This window comes from Physella acuta, unplaced genomic scaffold (assembly GCF_028476545.2).
Source record: "Physella acuta isolate Inbredline_101_S28 unplaced genomic scaffold, ASM2847654v3 ptg001756l, whole genome shotgun sequence".
In the NCBI taxonomy this organism is placed as follows: Eukaryota; Metazoa; Mollusca; class Gastropoda; family Physidae; genus Physella; species Physella acuta.
In genome coordinates this window covers 328,337-350,663 of record NW_026733266.1, presented here as the reverse complement: position 1 = coordinate 350,663, position 22,327 = coordinate 328,337, and the positions used below count along the sequence as shown (strand labels likewise).

The 22,327-nt window shown below is 39.4% G+C and overlaps 2 protein-coding genes across 2 annotated transcripts; one reads left to right on the top strand and one right to left on the bottom strand.

The window, feature by feature from the left end:
* Window positions 1-43: 43 nt before the first annotated feature.
* LOC131930309 (fibroleukin-like) lies at window positions 44-4,428 on the bottom strand. Its single transcript, XM_059286727.1, has 5 exons — window positions 4,306-4,428; window positions 2,575-3,512; window positions 2,262-2,381; window positions 1,577-1,696; window positions 44-1,131 (listed from the first exon to the last, which is right to left on the bottom strand). Exons 1-5 carry the CDS (start codon window positions 4,361-4,363, stop codon window positions 697-699), a joined length of 1,671 nt encoding a protein of 556 aa, XP_059142710.1. The 5' UTR covers window positions 4,364-4,428; the 3' UTR covers window positions 44-696.
* A 1,868-nt stretch (window positions 4,429-6,296) lies between these two features.
* On the top strand, window positions 6,297-14,976 carry LOC131930305 (uncharacterized). The gene is made up of 8 exons (XM_059286724.1): window positions 6,297-7,638; window positions 8,365-8,480; window positions 9,099-9,177; window positions 9,511-9,615; window positions 10,533-10,702; window positions 11,249-11,348; window positions 13,134-13,242; window positions 14,767-14,976. The coding sequence occupies exons 1-8, from the start codon at window positions 6,640-6,642 to the stop codon at window positions 14,916-14,918; spliced, it is 1,830 nt and encodes a 609-aa protein (XP_059142707.1). The 5' UTR covers window positions 6,297-6,639; the 3' UTR covers window positions 14,919-14,976.
* The last annotated feature ends 7,351 nt before the right edge of the window (window positions 14,977-22,327 follow it).

Below are 22,327 nucleotides of genomic sequence, written 5' to 3'. Positions count from 1 at the left end.
TGGAGACATCTAATGGAACATGACAAAATTTTATTGAACTGAAAGCGTACTTTTAAACCATGCACACTGAGCTGAATCCAAGAAAGTTTTCAGTAGCAATATTAAATAAGTGTTACTTTAAAGCGTTGACAATACAAAGGCATGGACGAAAACTAAAAAAAAAAACAGAATGGTAGGTGTATAGCCAGACGGGATTCAACACCATCACTCAAAACGATCATTGAAAAGTTAATTTTTTATTCGTGTAGATTTAAAAAATTAAATTCCTTTGGGTCTTTTATTTAAAAAAAATTTAAATGCATCTTTGATGTTTCAGCGATTGCAAGTTAACATCTCATCTCATGACATTACACTGTCGCAACATCGCGCCAGTACGTGTATTAACCGACTGTACAAATGTAAACAATGAACTGCTAGAATTACGCTCATTTATACTGGATGCTTGGGAACCGCTAAATTGTCTGTCAAAAGTACCTTTATTTTAGTATCATTTTTCTTTATTATGAGTGTGATGAATATGGCTGTAAAATATACAGATTGAAATAACTACGTGTTTAATTTTAAGAAGTACTGATTGGTTTAAGAAAATATTTTCAATGAACAAATGTAATTAAAAATCAAGGAAAGACTATAATATAATATTGATTTGAATCAAACGCAATTAGATAATAAGTTTAAGCACTTGGATGGAGAAAATTAAACGAGGCGGATCTTCATCTCTACAAACGTTGGGGTGGACGAGTAAAACAGATCTCCCCATTTAAAGGAGGAGGAGTCACCCCACTCCCCATTTAGGTTGGTGGGGTAGTCTTGACACCGCCATAGCCACCACCCACCATACAGGTCAAGGCAGTGGTAGTCGTAGCTCAGGTCACTGCTCACATTGTCGGCAGTGGAAAACACGACGCTGCCGTATTTATCGTCGTAGAAACCGTCCGGTTTGGGTGTTGTGTAAGGCGCGGTGATCCAGTTGTTGTATTGGTCATCCGTGAAAATGTCCTGGACGTCACCTTTGAAGCCAGTAAGGTGCAGAGCATAGTGAGATCTTTCGTCACCTAGTTGAAACCTGCTGTAGTAGGCGTAGTGGGTTCTATGGTCGCCATTCATGTCTATACGTAGCTCATAGATTCTCTATTGAACATATATTTAATGTATTGATATGTATTAAATATATAGTGATATATTGTGATTTAATTGATATTTTACCTGGGTAAAATGATGAAGGTGGGGGGGGGGCGTTGTGAAGAGTGGGTAAACGACTAATTGGCTGAAATTCTCGATTTCGGATCCTGAGCTCTAGTAAACAGGATGTCACTGAGTCCACCCAGCTCCGATGAGTACCTGTCTCACGTTAAGGGAAGTAAAGGCTGCTAGAAGAACTGACCTCACTATCCCTTTGTATGTGGAGGTCACAAAAACAGATCAACTCTACTTCATCTGTCCAACGTATAACTGGAGAAACCGGTTATAACAAAAGAATGGTAAACACGTTATGAGTTAGTGTATCTGGGTATATAAAAACCAAGGGTTTCATCTGATTTCAATAACATACATTTTAGCATAGTTTCCAACTTACACTGGTCGTCAGTTGGTGAACCTTCTCATTCCCTAGCCACAGGTCACCATCAACCGACCCAAACCCATCTCTGTACTCATCCCAAGTTCTACTGAAGTTGGTGTCTCCTTTCGTTCGTCGCTGAAATATTAAAGGATTTCCAAATTATTCCAGACCCTTAAAGAGCTAATTATCCCAATATTAATTTTATGTCTTTTATATTAATGTTTTAAACTTATTCGAAATGTTTTCACGTTGGTTGTAGACAGAATTAGCAGATAGACAGTTGGGATAGGTGTAAGACAAAAGTTTTCGGGTTTTTTTTTTATTTATTTATTGTCTGCTTTTGGTGGAGTAACTACGTCTTCTCTTAATTATTTTGTCCTATGTGGACATTTGTTGCATTCCTGCATTTGTTGCGTTCGGGCATTTGTTGCGTTTGGGCACACAACCATTTGTTAAAACGTCTATACGTAAAAACGTCCGTTCAGGGAAAGATCCTTTCGAAACTCGAGCAAGTGTTTTCGGGCATTTGACGTAATCTGTAAAGTAAACTAGCAAATGTCCTGATAATTCGAAAAGTGATTAACTTAAAAACAAATGTTTTATGTAGTAATCTGTTACCTGTGTAAAAATCAGCTCAGGTATACGTGGTAATCAGTTACCTGTATAACATTCAGCTCATGTATAAGTACTAATCAGTTACCTGTATAACGATCCAGCCCCCACCATCTGTCTGTGTGTCACACAGAGCGTACTTTTGGTCATCTAGTTTAAAGACAACACGTGACTCCCGTGCCAGCATACCACGGACACACGAGTCAGGCTGGGGAAATAAAAATTTGGCCGTCCTTAAATACTTTAAAAGTAGACATCTGTCCATCAACCCGCATCTAAACTTACGGCATGGAATACTCACTGAAATATCTTATTGAAAATACAATATCCAAAATAAGCTGATGCCACAAAGATAGGTTACTAAAAACAAATACTCGAAGTTCATATTATCTAATAGTTACCAGTAAAAACGACTTGACGAACTGAAAGCCAGAAGAGGTCGTGAGTGTGATGTTGTCCAGCCTCGACTCCAACAACCAACTGCTGTGGTTGTAGTTCTGGGTAAAGTCCTGAAATCTCTGTGACATCTGACTAATGCCACTGACGACACTGACATTGACATCTTGTTTTAATGTCATTACATCCTGACTTATCAAACTCAAACTGGTTTGCAAAAGTGAAGAATTCGCCGTCAGAACATCGCGCAGTCCCTTGACCTCATTCAACACACTTTCTCCTGCCGTCTCTATCTGCAAGCTCAGGTTCCTCAGAGCCGCGGAGTCCACGACAGAGCCGAGATTTGAACTCGTACCTTCGTGAAAGTTGGCTCCAAGTAACGTTAGATCCCCTTTGATTATCTCCGCCATGTTTTGTACCTCCGCTACTGAAGAGTTCACGTTGTTTAATTTGAGGCTCAAGTCGTTGATAAGTCGTCGTAATGTGGTCTCCATTTTGGCCATCTGATTCGATATCTCCACCGAGATGGCTCTCAGAAGTTCAGAGTTTGTGAAATTTCTGTCCAAATTTTCTGCCAGCACCACCGCCTTAAGCGCGTCGGGCAAACCGGAAATGTTGACAAAGTCCAGTTCACAGGAGAAACTGCCCTGCAAGCAGTCTGATTGGTTGGTGAAGTCGACCGTGATGTCTGCGTGGTACCGCGAGATGGACCCGTGCACCTCAATATCCGGACGCGTTTTTTCGGGACTTCCTGCATGGAAGGTCGTGATGGTAGCCAAGGTCGTGGGCTTGTCTGGCACCGTGACGTCAGAGATGAGCATGCTGATGATGGTGAGTATGTCTTTGTTCGCGGCAGTGTCGGCCGAGCAGCGCAGCTGACCACAGAACACCTGCTCCCCGTTTGGACTTGGCTGAGGTGTCCTGTCCATCGCCAACTCCAAGCCTGAAATTTCGAGAAAAATCACAAACGTTCTTTTCTATCATTTGAATTATATAAAACAACGTTGGCAAAGTAATCTAAACATTAAAAGAGCTCATTTAACACTTGGGGGGGGGGGGGGGGGGGGGGGGGGGGGGGGGGGGGGCAGGTGGGGGTGGGGTGGGGGGTGGGGGGGGGGGGGGGGGGGGTCGTGGAGCACTTCAGATTTGCGTGGTGTGTCTAGTGCTAAGTGTCGCATGACGCGCCTACCCCTCTACGTGTGTAGCCACAACCTTGGTCCACCTTGGTTTTGAACCCGTAGCCGTTGAAGTACATCTAAGAACCAGTGACCTTTAATGGTAGGTCATACGCTCAATGTGCCGTGTAAGTATCAATTGTTTGATTTTCGAGTTTTCTTTCATTAATGGGTTGCTGTCTACAGCTATATTTCCTCATCTGCCCCGGAATTTCGAACTCGGGACATTTCCGTTTAGCAACCATGAGGATTACTGACCGATTGAAATATTAACTTTCCGTATTTAAACTTAAACAATGGATTACACATCTATTTCATCTGTGGAATAGTGGCCATGATGGAGCTGTACATCTTAATCTATTCAGTTATGATAAGTCGGCAATAGCAAGAGACTAAGCATCATCTCAGTTAACTTTTACAGTAAAACAATAACATCCAAGAGAGCATTACTCTGATTGCTAACATGTCTTCAACATTAAAACCAAAAGTAAAAAAAAAAACAAATTGTAATGTTTAAATAAAAGCACACTTTAAACTTTTATCGTATGTCTATCAACTTACCATAGCTCCCCATTATTAACAAAAATACACACGCGAAGACTAAGTCTGAGAAACGCATTTTCAAATGTTACAAAAACAAGATTTTAAGACTTTATATACTTGTTTTGTGAAGTACTGTGGTATTAATATTTCTAAACATTCTCAAAGACGGTTTTAGGAAGTAAAACTAGAATAGCCACTTAACATGATAGAAACAAAACCATAGGGTTATATCAACTCGGACAATAGTACCCATCTTATACTTAAACAAGATATGGGATCGTTTTCTACAAGATAGTTTTAGGGTCAACAAGAATTACGAGAGTCAATGGAGGCTATAATGAGGGGCTGCACAACTGAAGGGGGAGATAGAAAACATAAGAGTTACTTAAATGTTCTTTGAGTGAAGCAACTACCGTGATACTCCAAATTTTATGTGATAAAATATACTTGGGCTGAATTAAGTTGTGAGATAAATTATTTTTAACGAGAGCCTTGACTTTGAGAGTAGCATTTCACTGCTTTATTTTCAACCACGTATATTTTTAACTTCAATCTTTTAAAACGTTGTAACCTTACGTTAACCACTAAAAATATTGCTGCGTTAGCCAAATACCTCAATGCAGGTATTATTTTATTGTTTTCATAAATGACTTCTTCTTCTTCTTCATCGATCTTAATTATAATATTATGATTGTTATCCTCTTCAGAAATGATGTACTGTGGCAACGGACAAACCAACTGGCAACGGACAAACCAACTGGCAACGGACAAACCAACTGGCAACGGACAAACCAACTGGCAACGGACAAACCAACTGGCAACGGACAAACCAACTGGCAACGGACAAACCAACTGGCAACGGACAAACCAACTGGCAACGGACAAACCAACTGGCAACGGACAAACCAACTGGCAACGGACAAACCAACTGGCAACGGACAAACCAACTGGCAACGGACAAACCAACTGGCAACGGACAAACCAACTGGCAACGGACAAACCAACTGGCAACGGACAAACCAACTGGCAACGGACAAACCAACTGGCAACGGACAAACCAACTGGCAACGGACAGAGCAACTGACAGCTGAAGTAGAGATCCTCCAGAGAAAATGGAGATGGATTGGCCACACACTTAGAAGCCTTTATCCAGCATAACAAGACAGGCCCTCACGTGTAATCCACAAGGCAGGAGGAGGAGAGGCAGACCAAGAAAGACATTGAGACGTTAAATGGAAAAAGACACCAAGAAGATTGGATACACCTGGGGACAGTTGGAGAGACTAACCCAGTACAGAGATACCCGGAAAGCTGTTGTCAGCGGCCTATGCCCCAGGAGAGGCGACAGACAAACAAACAAATCCGCTCCATGTGGATGTCACAAATGGATCCCCCCCCCCCACCTTCTATACAAATCTTAACAAACGTAGCGGCTTAAAGAATGTTTCACCACATTTAACGTGTTAATTCCACAATAAAAATTGATTTTCTTTTTAAAAAGTGGACCCTCTGATCCGATATGTAAACAAAAACCAGCGAACTCTGTGTAGGCTACCTCTCAAACAGTAGATCTAAATGTCGGCTCTTTAAGTTGCGTGTCAACATAATAATCTTTTATTTCATGTTTGAAATCGAATTGTGCGATGAACGATTGGAGCTTAGCATAAGCTCTTAGCATAAGCTCCGAGAACTTAAGCCTAAGCTTAAATTGTACCGTACATTTTCACGCACATTTAGACGCACATAAGCACACACACTCACCTTTATCGCGCGCTCTTAAATATGTTGCCTAATCAAGAACATGACTCGATTAGTAAAATGCTGTAAAGTAAATCCGTTTACAAAAACATTTTATTGACGTGACATTGATTCGTGTTTGTTGACAAGTCTCCGGGCGACGGTGTTTAAAAAACCTGAGGCATTAATTCCAGGCCACCTAACAAATCCAGCTTGCTTCTCAGCTGTTACATGATTAGCTTAATCCTCAAGTCTGATACAATTTTAAATTTTCTTACCGTCAGTCAAGTGTTGCATACCGACGTGGTAGACTCCCAGCTGAAAACATGGACGTTATCGTGTAGCGCCTTCTAGGATCTGTGATCAAAATACAGCTAGATATTCACATTTCACATCGTCATTTTACACTTAGACATTCGCACTTTTAGTGAAGTTCTGAATAGGATCTTGCTAAATAAAATTTTCAAGATCATTCGAAAATTTAGAAATGAAGTTTTGAAAAGGATCTTGCTAGATACAATTTTCAAGGTAAAGTTAGAAATTCGTAGCTTAGGAAGTGTTAAGTCTCAGTCTACTATCTGATTAAAGTTAGAAATTTGTAAATTTCTAATCAAAATGTTAACAATGCCAAGAAATATATTTTGTAAAGTTTGGGTTTTGAGCGTTCTTTCATTATCGGTGACTCTGGTATTCATAGCAAGACAGTTCCGGATAGTAGATTTTAAATCTAAAAGTGACTTCCTCTACTCTATACATCAGCAGCGGTTTGCCTATAAACTTCACAACCGTACATACTACACTCTAGCACCGAGACCCGCTACTGAGTTGTGCATTAAAGACTTAAAAGATAACCGGATGCGACTTCAACGGGATATTTTTAACTATGATGCCAGCAATCTTCTAAGAAAACCCGGAAACGGAAGTGATGCTACGTTCCTCCCTGGGGACCTGCCCAACACCGTCCACTACACGTGGTGTGGGGAGAAGATGTTTACATTCGAGGACTACCTAGGTGTGTTGAGCATCGTGCGGGTGATCAAACCGGTGAAGCTGGTGTTCCACTACAACAAACTGCCAGTGATGAAGCTCTACTACCACACCTGGTTCACAGAGCTCCAGCAGTCGCTGCTCTACCTGGTGCTGAGGCAGACAGACCGTGAGCTCACCTGCAATACCACGGCACCGTTAGACTACGGGCTGGAACTACTTGCATCAAGCGTCGGCGGAGGGATTTATTTCGGTGAGAGGGCTGTTCTGACCCACATCCCCGAGCAGTGGTTTAACGAAGAACACACCACGTATATTACACCAACATCAAGCGGAAGTAAACATGTTATTATATATTCTAGATACGGCCATGTTGAAAAAAACTCCAGTCTTTCAGAATTTAAGTCTAAAATACTTAACAACTCGTATGAATGTATTTCGCCTGGTGAATACAATGAAGCTGTAGTTAAATACAACGAGGGGGCTTACAAGGGCGTCCCTCCCTGCCTGGCCCTGCCTACGCCCCTGTATCCTGAACACTTCATCAACAACACAACACCGTATGGGAGGCTGGGACGAGTGTTGTATTATGGGAAGCCTGACATACTTACAGCCAAACAGGGAGAGGTATGTCTTCATGTGGTGGTTGAGTTTGTTAAAAGTAAGCAACTTGATTTTGTGCAACACTGCGACGCTACTCGAAAAATATAATTTACTTGATAGCTTTTTTATAAAACCCTAAACGCAGAAATGGCTATGGTTACTTTGCGTTTAGCTTTTAGCTCATATTTAAATGTCAGTAGAAAATTTATGAAATTCAAATGAATCCCTACGATAATAATTTGTTTGAGCGAATTGATGTGTCATAGTCATATATTGCGAAGTTGTTATACTGAGTTCCGTCCACACCTGATGGGTAGGCTACCTGACTCACATTTAGGAAAGAAAAAGGTGACCGGACTACATTTTTCCTTCAGATGCCGCGGTCACAAAAACAGGTGAACTCTATTTCACCTACCACTAATAGCCAGTCCAGAATGGGTTACTGTATTTTTTTATATACCAAAATTAATTAATAAACATATATTTGTATGTTAAAATATATTATATCAGAGATCAATGTCTGTTTTTATAATGACCTATTGGTGTATTGATAGTCTTTTTTAAAAATACGCTATCAAAACACGTCATCAAAACATGTCATCAAAACATGTCATCAAAACATGTCATCAAAACATGTCATCAAAACATGTCATCAAAACATGCCATAAAAAACGTGAATAGATTTGTTAGAAATTAGGAACTGGTCTCACCACAAATAAACTGAGATATGTTTCTATATATTTCTGATAGGATCTTGCACCAGCCATAAGTCACATTATTTCACTGACCACCCACGATGCTGTCAACTGGACATTCCCTAACTACTTAAGCATCCTGTCGGCCTTGTATGTTGGAGGTTTTGAAAGGTGAGTCCACAGATACTTTTTGTAAAATGAAAGGTTTTTTTTTTTTAACTCGTAATTTCAAAAATACAACTGGATCCATTAAATAATTTGTTGATTAATAGAGATACAATCAAGTTTTCTGTTCACTGTTTTAAAAAAAATGAGTTGAACAATCAGCTGATAAGGTAATAAAAAACCTGCAAAGGTTATCGCAGGAAATACCTGGGTTACTTAACACCCAGTCCATATATTTTACAACTGGTAGAAATATTAGAGACCAAAAAAATCAAATCCGATCAAAGTTATGTAATACGTAAACAACGTCAAAATCAATCTTTGAACAATAACTAGTAAACTTGAGAATCGATTAAATGAAATTTTAGCTAAAGCGTCATTAAACATGAGAGTCGATTAGTTAAGCCCTCATGTTAAAAGTTTTCTACTGTTTTTCCTAGGAAAATATTTTTTTTCCGAATTGTTTTCTTTTTTAATTGATTGAAAAAGTCATCAGATATTTCATCCATCTCTGATCATGGGGGGAAATGTTTTCACAATTTTGATTGTTGTCACTAAATGTTTTCACAATTTTGATTATGTTGTCACTAAATGTTTTCACAATTTTGATTATGTTGTCACCAGGGTATACGTACACGGTAATGTAGTGCCGCAAGGATTTTGGTGGAGAAAATTACAGACTGAAAACGTAACTTTTGTTTTTGTAAGTTTTTATTATTTTTTTAATGCTTTTCTTAATCCTGTTATAACGTTTTTCTTAAATCCTATACACAAAAGGGAAACTAATGTCTTGCAATTCACAAACAGAAAAAAACCCTCACTTTTTCTACAAAGGAAGGACAATATAAACTTGTAGTTGCCTAGTGTTAGTTCGTGTGTTATTAATACTGATCTTCTACGTAGAAAAACTGTTTGAATATACCTACACACAAATATGCTAATGACTGTTGCCTATCTGACGACACAAAAATATGCTAATGACTGTTGCCTATCTGACGACACACAAATATGCTAATGACGGTTGTCTATCTGACAGATTGAGAACATAGAGACAGTTTTCCAACAAAAAGTCAACGTATTGGCCCATCAATCGGATATTTTGAGGGCCATTATTTTGTACAAGTATGGCGGCGTTTATCAGGTGAGTACAAAGTAGCATTTACCGTTCATAGGGCAGGTGAGGTACTATATACCTGTTCTAGAGACTTCGACATGTTATTATAAAGGGATAGTGTGGTCAGGAGACGGAGTGGTCTAGCGGTAGAGAGCTGGACTGCTAACCCGTAAGTCTCGATTTCGGATCCGCGTTCAAGTCAGTGGACTGTCCCTGAGTCCACCCAAACTGATGGGTACCTAACTCACGTTAGTGTGGTCAGCACTATGCCGAAGCGCCTTAACTTTCCTAAACGTGTGTCAGGTACCCATCAGAGCTGGATGGGCTCACGGACGTCTTACAGACTTTGGCCCGGGATCCAAACTCGACTCATCAGTTATCACTTATTCAGAATAACTGGTGCAAAAATAAATAATGTCGCCTTGAGTTTATGGTTATTTCTATTGTGTTTTTATAAACATGTGTTAGTAATTTTAAACGGCTGTAAGATAAGGCATAATCTACAGCATAAACAATGTCGATTCACAAAAAAAGGCTAACGCAATTTGAAAATAACGAAATAAAGTGAAGTGTATAGAAGTTAAAGACTAAAAGACGACCCACTGCGTAGCATACGCCGCTATTTAGTGACGGGTGAAGACTTCCTGAAAGACACAGTTGTCCAAATGGGGTGGGTGGGTACACACTGTTGCGCATGTCTGGAGAGCGAGGGAGGGGGCGGGAGGAGGGTTAGAGACTCGGCGTGCGTGAGTGCTGTCCCGCATGGTTGGGCGACGTAGAAAATTATGTATATAGATTGTCTGTTTTTATGTTTCACTTTTTAATTCACTTTGGCCATAACATCACAATATTCCCCACTTCCACATCCCCCTTCCCTCTGCCTCTATGTGTTAACATTTGCAAGAATCCTCTAACGATAATTTCCTTGATTGAATCCACCCCAGGATAAAGACATATTCTGGGCCAACCCAATACCCGAGGACATCCGGCGCTACCCAACTGTCGGGTGTCACGACTGGCCAATCTACGAGGAGTGGCCGAGGAGTTTTAACTTCGGCGTGATGATGTCCAAATCTGGAGCTCCGTTTCTGAAGAAGTTCATGGACTCTTTCTGGTAACAATACGTCTACCCACTAACTCTTCTTTGGTACGGCGTGATTGAAAGGTAGAACATTTAGCTGACAGCCTGAAGATCTCGAGTTCGAAAATGTGGCTGTACGAGGTCCCTGAGTCCACCCAGCTCTGATAAGTACCTGACACGTTGGGGAAAGTACAGGCGGCTGGGCATAGTGCTGACCACACCTTCCATTCATAAGCTGAGGTCAAGAAACATGAACCCTACTTCATCTGTCCAATTGGTCGCTAGGTCTCAAGAGGAAAGTTTCAGTTCTTCTTAAGTTTGCAAATTATTTCTGGTAACAAGATCACTGTCAGGGAGTTGATATAAAATGATTCGATTCTTTCTATAAACAAGATAAGTTTATCTAAAATGTAATTGCATAATGATTCCAATGGACTGGTCTTTCTATCAACAAGATAAGTTTATCTAAAATAAAATTGCAACTCATTATGATTCTAGTGGACTGATCTTTCTATCACCAACATAAGTTTATCTAAAAGGAAATTGCAACTCATTATGATTCCAGTGGTCTAATTTCAGGGACGAGAGAGACAGCTCCTGGGAGTACAACGGTGTGATGATGCCGTACAAGGTCTACGAGCGGGACCCTGAGACCTTCTACATCTACAAGAAGCTGCAGGTCATTCCTGTCTCTCTCTAGACGTGTTCTCCATAATATGACTTACGACAACAGACAGTCTGATATAAGAATTACGACAACAGACATTCTGATATAAGACTTACGACAAAAGACAGTGATATAAGACTTAAACAGTCTGATATAAGACTTACAACAAGAGACAGTCTGATATAAGACTTACGACAACAGACAGTGATATAAAACTTAAACAGTCTGATATAAGACTTACGACAACAGACAGTGACATAAAACTTCAACAGTCTGACTGCGACAGAAACTTACTGTTAAATAAAGGGCTAACTTATGACAACGAACATTCACCCAACACTAACATTGACGTGGTATTTTCGCATCCATGCCAACCCTGGTGTATAAATATGAATTGTGAATATTGTAGCCTCGAAAATGTTTTTTTTTTTTATTATGGACAAGATTGATTTAAAAAAAAAAGAAAATGGAATTATGTTTTAAGCAAAATGAACAACATGGAATTTATTTTGTGGGTAAACCACACAAAAGATGTCTAGTTTAAATATGATGAAGTCTATAATTGTTAATTTCAACATGCGGAATCCCTGCAAGTTTTCACCTTCTCATAGATTGCTCTCCCTTTTCTTACATTGTGCGGCAGAATATTGCTGTAGTTTCATTCCTCACTACTCCTATACTGTCCTGCTGAATAAATGTTTACCATCTCACAACTACTCCACGTTATATGGTACCACTTATTGTCTGTTCCTCTCTCTTCTCACTGTTGTATTGAAATATATTTTGGCCACAGATCATCTGCTACTGGCTACTACGTTATATGGTACAACTTATTGTTTGTTCTTCTCTCTTCTCACCGTGTATTGAAATATATTTTGGCCACAGATCATCTGCTACTGGCTACTACGTTATATGGTACAACTTATTGTTTGTTCTTCTCTCTTCTCACCGTTGTATTGAAACATTTTCTGGCCACAGATCATCTGCTACTACGTTAAATGGTACAACTTATTGTTTGTTCTTCTCTCTTCTCACCGTGTATTGAAATATATTTTGGCCACAGATCATCTGCTACTGGCTACTACGTTATATGGTACAACTTATTGTTTGTTCTTCTCTCTTCTCACCGTGTATTGAAATATATTTTGGCCACAGATCATCTGCTACTGGCTACTACGTTATATGGTACAACTTATTGTTTGTTCTTCTCTCTTCTCACCGTGTATTGAAATATATTTTGGCCACAGATCATCTGCTACTGGCTACTACATTATATGGTACAACTTATTGTTTGTTCTTCTCTCTTCTCACCGTGTATTGAAATATATTTTGGCCACAGATCATCTGCTACTGGCTACTACGTTATATGGTACAACTTATTGTTTGTTCTTCTCTCTTCTCACCGTGTATTGAAATATATTTTGGCCACAGATCATCTGCTACTACGTTAAATGGTACAACTTATTGTCTGTTCCCCCCTCTCTCTCTCTATCTCTCTCTCTCTCTCTCTCTCTCTCTTCTCACCGTTGTATTAAAACATATTTTGACCACAGATTATCTGCTACTACGTTATATGGTACAACTTATTGTCTGTTCCTCCCTCTCTCTCTCTCTCTCTCTCTCTCTCTCTCTCTCTCTCTCTCTCTCTCTTCTCTCCGTTGTATTAAAACATATTTTGACCACAGATCATCTGCTACTACGTTATATGGTACAACTTATTGTCTGTTCCTCTCTCTCTCTCTCTCTCTCTCTCTCTCTCTCTTCTCACCGTTGTATTGAAATCTATTTTGACCACAGATTATCTGCTACTACGGCGACTGTCACCCAATCTGGCAAGACAACTACCTACGAACGTACGCTGACCACAAGAAATCGCTGATGAACTTCACCATAGACGAGCCTTCTGGTAAGACTCGAACTTCTTTTTCCTGCCATTGGCTGTGTTGTAGTGAGTCCAGATCTGGGACTAAAGTTTCATGTCCTCTCAACATTAAGTGGGGCTCGGGGGGGGGGGGGGGGTTCAGAACTTCAGTTATTGCGTGTTTTAATTTAAACGAGCCGACCCGTAGCGTATCATACGCCGCTATTTAGTTGTTTTATTTTCTACTTTTCAGTAATTCATAATTTGTGAATTCGACAGTACCAATGTACCAATGCTGCCACTGAAAATATTTGCTTTAAAACACTACCCCCCCCCCCCCTTTCCCCTAACCCCAACCCTACACCCCCCCCCCCCCCCCCCGTGAAAGCAGCCTCCTCTTAGTTATTTCTTAGTTACCTCCTGTAAGTTTAATATTGAACTAAATTATCTGCCCCTAATAGAAACCCGACTCTACGGCTCTACGATTTGTAAACATTTAGGTTTGTAAACATTTAGCGTGACCACAACTCACCAGACAATGTGGGGGTGGGGTGGGGGTGGTAGTGATAGTGATAGAGAGAAAGAGAGGGGACTGCAAGGAGGCGCTTGCAGCTTGTTTTCCAACGGCTCCCAGAAGAGAATTATATATATAGATTATGTGTTTTGATACATAATGTTTTGCCCATAAAATAAGGGTTTCTTTTAGACATTTAACCCCGGGATGGCGGGCACATGAAACTTCCATGAACAGTGTTTCTTCCAGACTTTTTTCTCCGGGAGGGGGCACTTGAAATTTTCGGGGGGGGGGGGCGGTAGACTTTCTTCGGGGGGGGGGGGGGGGGCGGACACTGTTAAAAGTATATATTTTGTATATAAATTATATAAATTTCATTTCGTTCGGGGGGGGGGGGCTTTGCCCCCCCCCCCCCCTTAGAGATGCCTGGAAGAAACTCTGTCCATGAGTGGGCGTGGGGAAGGGGGTCGGATAATGGTTTAGGTATATTTTTCTATTTAAATTTAAATGTTACTATTTTGTTGGAGGTCGGGGTGGGTGGCGGCGGTGGGTGTGTTCCTAGCCTGATACACTGCTGAAAGTTCAGTGTTGTATTGGAAGGATCTTGTGAAGGCTATAGACAATGGTGCTCTCAGACTTTTTCTCCGGTGGTGGGGGTGGAGAGAAGGCACTTGAAAAGTTCGAAGAGCTGTCTGAAAGAAACAATGTGCATAGAAGTTTACCTTCACCCCTTTACTTCCCCCAAAACAAAAAACTTTTACTGAAAGGCTATATCTACAACCCCTAAATCAAACAAATGCTGCCGTGTAGTTTTTTCTTGGTTGGACAAAGACCATGGAAGCAAATTCAAAAAGAAAAGCAGGCTAAAATCGGTGTCAATGGCCTCAATGGCGATTAACCAGTTGACACGTAATCCTTAATTGTGTTGGAGGAATCCCTTCCAACACTGAAATCAGTAACGAAGAAGAAGTAGAAAGTATAATTGATATCTAATTAGGTCTGATGAAATAACATTGTAACGATATTAACACGCATACTTTTGTTTTATTCATCAGCTTTTCATTTTACGGCACCCAAGCCGGCGCCATCTTTGTTGTCGTTCTCTGCTATACGAGCCAATACGGACATGGCGGCAAAAGTAGGTCAGAGGATCATCGCGAACATTGAGAAGTCCGGACGATCATATCTGCTGCAAGATGAGATTTGAAATAAACAAAAAGATCTTAAAAATAAATGAGTTAAATTTAATACGTCAAACTTTAAATGATAAAAGTTTGATATATGTTATAACTGCTGAGTTGTATATGTGTACCACAGTTATGCAGTGAGAGGGTACAACTACCTGATCCAATACCATCTTTCCATATCACCACCATTTGATTATGTTTAGCTATGCTACAGTATATCTTGGGACACGAAGACATCAACGCTACGAATGATTTAACAGAATGACATCGGTTACTAACTCTATTTATTGCACAATAAATAATGGGCATCGGACAGCTTGGACAAACGATACTACAACTAGACAACCTAACTCTAACATCACACGGACAAGACTAACTTCAATCTTCTTCTCCGGCAACAACGAACTCACACTAAAACGTCACTTTCTTGCGTACCGCGTCACACACTCACTCGTTCAATAGACGGCCGCACCATCAATCATGCGCACCCATTGCCCTAGTCAAACATGCATCATAACATTACCCCCCTCTCCCTTTAAGCTAATCACATTAGCTTTATTTATTACTTCAATAATACAACATTCTGTTTTACCTAACAATGGCAACTATGGTAGCATTCACACATAGACCTTAAAGACTAGACAATTTTAACTAATTCTTGAAGTTCCAGTTCAGTTCATGTCTCCGCGCGCACAAACATATTTTGACGATTCTGCAAAGTATACATCTCAGATCACCAGTTGGGTACACATCCTACAATCACACTTCACGTAAAGGCCAGGATTCCATACAATGTCGACCCAAACATCACCTTAGTTGTACTGAAAAGAAATTATTTCTAACGGAAAACAACATGTCACTACTACTCGGTTATCATTATCTAACATAGTCTCTCTAACCTAATGTATTAGACTTAATCTAATGTAGTACCTCTTCTGTTAATTACGCTATATTATTTATACAACAAATCACATTTCACGTGTTAATTTAGTGCTAAGTAATTAAGTAGCCACATCAAATTTCATAAATCACTTTATCACCTGCATATATTCATCTCCTGTTACAATGACATGTACCAATAATAATTCTTAACATCTTCAGTAACCAAATACGATATCACATAGAGGAATATTTTCCCTAGAACCCTTAAATCCATGTCCAGGTACTCGGTACATCCTCGAGCTACCCACAAAAAAAAATCTGACTGCATCCTCAGTCTTGAAATCAACTAACTACCGATGAAGCAACCGACCAACGAACTATACCCCTGCTGGCCGGGTGACGACACCAAATTATCTTAAACAACATTATCCTAATCTACTGGGTTCCTTACGCTAAGAAAACAAACCTCATAGGATAACATATCATCACATATAATACATTGAAGATCATCTCATTATGACTAATATAACAAATCAAATCCAGATCATAGTGACATTCTCATCTTGTCAACAACATAACACCGCCCTCAAACCGGCGTGTCTATATTAACTATAACAATATCAATTATCACTAATACTGATCTCTTACTTATCATACAACAACCCTCATTAGCATAACACAGCAATGGGCTCACAATACCTACAGCCCCTGCTTAATCACTATATTTGTTTTTCACTAAGACGTAATAGAAAAAAAAATGTACATGCCTACTACTTAAAAAATATATGAAGAGGTACTACTTATCTAATTTGTAGAACTTGGGCATCATCGTCGGCTTCATCACACAACACACACTTCCCACACAGATCCCCTTGTCCTTCACAACACAGGTCCTCTCAGCACGGTCTTCACGTCAGGGTCCTCACAGCACGGTCATCAAATGTTCTCCCCACACGGTTCTTCGTGGCACGGGTCCTCACAGCACGGTCTTCACGTCAGGGTCCTCACAGCACGGTCATCACATGTTCTCCCCACACGGTTCTTCATGGCACGGGTCCTCACAGCACGGTTCTTCGTGGCATGGGTCCTCCCCACACGGTTCTTCACACACGGGTCATAACGGCATGGGTCATCAGAGTACGGGTCTTCACACACGAGTCTTCTTAGCACGGGTCTTCACACACGAGTCTTCTTAGCATGGGTCTTCACACACGATTTTCACAATAATAGTCCATATATCACAGAGACATAGTCCGTACGAAAATTATATCGATGAAACTTGACTGATTAGACAGTGATAGCGTTTTCTGACTAAATTCTAGATGTTATTTCCGCCGACTAGCTTCTAAGTGATTTTAAGTTACTTCGCCTTGTAATACTACTTCATGCTGTTATACTGCTTCACGTTGTTATGCTGCTTCATGTTACTATAGCTGATTCACGTTAATACTGCTCCACCATGTTATAACTGCTGAGTTGTATATGTGTACCACAGTTATGCAGTGAGAGGGTACAACTACCTGATCCAATACCATCTTTCCATATCACCACCATTTGATTATGTTTAGCTATGCTACAGTATATCTTGGGACACGAAGACATCAACGCTACGAATGATTTAACAGAATGACATCGGTTACTAACTCTATTTATTGCACAATAAATAATGGGCATCGGACAGCTTGGACAAACGATACTACAACTAGACAACCTAACTCTAACATAACACGGACAAGACTAACTTCAATCTTCTTCCCTGGCAACAACGAACTCACACTAAAACGTCACTTTCTTGCGTACCGCGTCACACACTCACTCGTTCAATAGACGGCCGCACCATCAATCATGCGCACCCATTGCCCTAGTCAAACATGCATCATAACAATATATATATATATATATATATATATATATATATATATATATATATATATATATATATATATATATATATAATACAACGTGCTAAATACATTGTCTATTCCATCTCTTTCATTTAATGTGATAAACGGTTAGGTATCTGATACTTCTGTAATATATCTTCTGATACTCTATCTGCTATCTGCTGAAAATGAGAACCATCTGCACGCAGTGCTGATCAAATACCTGCAGACAGTGAAGCTTTACAAATCAATCAGATAAACTCTACTTCTTCTCACGTGAGCCACACTACATTTGTCATCCACAGAGCCACATAACTTTTTATTTTCGGAGTCAGGGACTTTTTGTCAGTGGAGTCAGGGAATTTTTCGACCACCTTAGCAAGACTACCATCGGCAGATAACCCATGTACCACAAATGCGGCAAGACAACAAAAAATTAAGAAATATTTCGTGAAAATCACATTTGTTACGGCTACCCACTTACCACTAGACGCTACACAATAACTAGATCTAGATGTGGAAAGTTTAAGTCACAAGAATTCGTCAATGTAATTAAATATGTTACAATAGCATTGATTACATTTGCCAAGAAACTTATACGGCAAAGATATTGATTCTTTAATCAACGGTAAGCTGTTGAAGAATTTACGCTGTACAATTTGTTGGGATTATCGTTAAATTTAATTTACCCTGTACGATATGTCGGGATTATCGTTAAATTTAATTTACCCAATGTCGGGATTATCGGGAGAGGTTGACACGGGCTAGTGATTTTAGACTTTCGTGTGACGATATGCACTAAAATTTCGCTCAATAACTTAGTTGAGACTGTCTACATTTCAAAGGAACTTATTTTCGTTTGTTTTTTATTTTGTAATATAAAAGGCGAATAGTTAAAAAAATAATTGTTTAAATGTCCAGATGTCCAGTTCAATAGGAGGGTGAATAGTAAATAAAGTTTCCAGTCATAAAAGGAGGGGAAGGGTAATAATTAAAGTGTCCAGTTAAATGGGGGGGGGGGGCTGGATACTAATTAAAGTGTCAAGTCAAATAGAGGGGTGAATAGTAATTAAAATCTCCAGTTGAATAGGGGGTGAATGCTAATTAAAGTGTCCAGTTAAATTGGGGGGGGGGGGTATTGTAATTAAAATGTGCAGTCAAATGTATTCTTCGTCCGCTACGGCCTCGACTGTTTCTCTAAACTGACTGGACTTGGGTTGAATCCTAGCGAACGTCACACGAACATTCTGATCATCAAGTCCGAACCTTCTCGAAAAACTGCTAATCAGGATATCTAAGGGTCAGTATGGTAACTGCTAAAAGTAAATATTTCTCAGTGACAGAAATGTTTATTATATTTGCTCCTTCAAAATATATTAAAACGTATATATTTATTTATAATTTTCATTAATCCGCTTAATAATGTATCAAATGCCCAAATGATATAAATTGTTTAGCATTTATATGATTTGGTGTGTTACTTCCCATTTAAAAACACAACCTATAAAAAGACAACCTATAACTTTATTACAAAAAAGACAAAGTATTATAGAGAGAATTAAATAAATTAAATACGTTACTGTTTATTACTATATACAGGGATACTAGAGTTCTTATACGATATTTTGCTTTTTTTAGAATATTTTATGGATATTAAAAATAACCATCCGATTCTAGCTTAAACTAAAACTATTAGAGGTATTAAGTTCTTTATTTTTTGACAGCGGAAAATTTTATTTTGACACTACTATGCAGCTTGTGACTTTTCAAACTTTGTGTTATGTCTTTGAAACTGCTACAATGTGAACTTTTGACTCCGCAGCACAGTAAACTAAGCAGTCAAGAGAAACCTAGTTTGCACACCTTATTTTAGTCTAGTTCTTATGCCATTTTATTTTCTCCCTTTAATTATTATATAAGCAATTGATGTTCATTGTTCATGTCTTTGATGCTGTGTAAAATCTATCAAATATATTATTATTACTGATTTAAATGTTTAAATCAATTGAATTAATAAAAAAAAAATACTGTTTGAGGACTGTATAGATACAGATGTTTGAAAGGGAAGAATGTTTGCTTTGATGTGTCTCATTGTACCAACATAACTTTTCCGATTGCTTAAAATTTGTATCATTTAAATTCTCGGTAATCCCAATTTTTTCTTCAGCTCTACTTAAATACCCAAATTCCAACCCCCCCCCCCCCCCCCCCCCCGTCCCCTCAGTCCACCACGCCGAGTAAAAAAAAACCCATTGAATCATCATTTAATTACACATTTGCATTTTCAGTTTCAGGTTGGTTTTTCTTTTTTAATTTTTCTTTCTTTATATTTAGACGTTTTGTATTAGATCTATGTATAAGTAAACCATCTTAAATGAATTAAAGCAGGCTACAAGTAAGAAAGAAATATTACTATTGTAAATCTGTATCAGTCCTCACAAGCCGATGATGAAAACTGTAATACTAAAGCGAACACACAACTGACGCTATAAATTACGTGCCTGAGGCGAAAAAAACAATGTCTTTGAAACTGTACAAAACTACAAAATAAATTTTTTTACTACTTTAAATGTTTAAGATAAGTTTATTTTTAAAAAAAAGGAAAAAAAAGGACTGCAATAGATATAGATGTTTGAAAGGGAAGAATGTACTCAATATATCATTCCGGCTGCTTATAATATATTTTTTATTTAATCTCAAATTTATTTCAGCTTTACTTAGTAGCCCAAACCCCTCAACCTACCACGAGGATGAAAAATAATTTATTTAAATCACCATTTAATAAGGTTTAAAAATAAAATTGTAATTACAAAATACAAAAAAAAAACATTACATTTTACAAAATACAAACAACTAGTCCCAGTACTTTTTATATGAAATTGTTTTACAACGTTTATTCAGCAGCTGTCGATAAAACACTATTTTAATTGCTTGTCTCGATTTGAGGTCTAGTTGATGTGGCCAAATTGATTTATAGCAAGTGAAAGAATCATGTTTCTTGTGTATTAGGTTGCATGTTTCATAAAAAAATTCAGCAGGATTGAATACCTCTTCCATTGCAAGTTTAGTAAGCCAATTAGGAAAAGACAATTCTACTATCGCAAGTTTAACTTATTATTTAGTTTAATATTATTATTATCATTATTATTTAGAATGTAAAAGTTTAAACAAGACAAAAGTTACAAATTGTCATGTGTTATTATCATTAGCATTTCAACAAATCTAGATAAAGGGACGCAACTTCAGAGCATCCAAATGGTGGTTTTTTTTTATTTGATTACCTCCCCCAACAATACACGCCAACCCAACTTGTAAAAGAACATAAAGCTAATGAAACTGCATCCACATCCTGCGGCAAAGTACAAGTCAGTCCCATGAACAAGGACATCGAAACCTGCAGATGGATTGGGCATACACTAAAACAAATGGAAGAAAATATCGCCTATTAGGCACGACTTTAACCTACAGGGGAAAGGACCACAACTCTATTCCCACATTAAATAACAAAACAGAAATATTATTCGTCACAATACCTCAGCCAGTTTTCGTCCCCTACCCTAATCCCCCCCCCCCCCCCCCCCCGTCTTTTCCCCCTCCCCAGCATCACAAATAGTCGCCCACCGTCTAAGTATCGGCATTAAGTTCCCCCTCCCCTCCTCCATAACCATGATCCTAATCAGTCAGAGGCGTAGTGAGAGGGGGGGGGCGGACCGCACCGGGTGACACCATTTAGGGGGGGGGGGGGGTGACACCAAGGCAAAAAATAGCAAAATATATAGAGAAAAACTTGAGGGGGTGCAAATCGAAAGTTTGAGGGAGGGGGGTGTAAATCGAAAGTTTGAGGGGGGGGGTGCAAATCGAAAACTTGAAAGTTTGTCCGCGGGAAGGGTCGCTACGCCTCTGGGGGGTAACACCATTTAGTGCCGCACCGGGTGACACCCGACCTCGCTACGCCACTGCCTAATCAGGTTCCTGAGCCCGCACAGCCATAATGAATACCTAACTCGAGTCAGGGAAATATAGTACAATCAATCACGCATATCGCTAAATATGTGGAGGTAAGATAAACTTATTCACTCTACTTCTTCTGCCCAATGTACAGTCTGAAAGGGTACACTAACCTCATTTCAAGATAGCTTTGCCCCCCCCCCAACCACATTGCATCCAGTCCACACAAGATCCGTAACGTGATTTCTAAACAACCCCTTTGAACTAGCTACTTGCGTGTTAGGCTCACACGTTACAAACTAACTTGATATAAAGCACATCTGGCAAGTCAAGCCAAGCGTGTAGGAGTCAATTAGCCAGCTGTTTCGTTTTGTGTTAAGCCAAAGTTAACTCGATAAAATCGACATTGCCTTCACGACGTTTTAACCTTAGGGGTCGTGCTGATAGTATTTAACAAATAGGGGTCTGGGGTGGTGTATCATTGTTATAGTGTGTAGTGTGGACCAGAGGCGTCACCAGGCGGGGGCGGGGGGTGCGGGCAGCACCGGGTGACACCATTTAGGAGGGTGACACCACGACGAAAACCTGCAAAATATATAGAAAAAGAATGCTTTTTGCCTGTCCAGTTAATGAATAATTAGAGTTTAAAAGTGTCAATACATACACACACCCGACCTAGAGACGCCACTGGCGTGGACTAGATGTATAACTTCGCC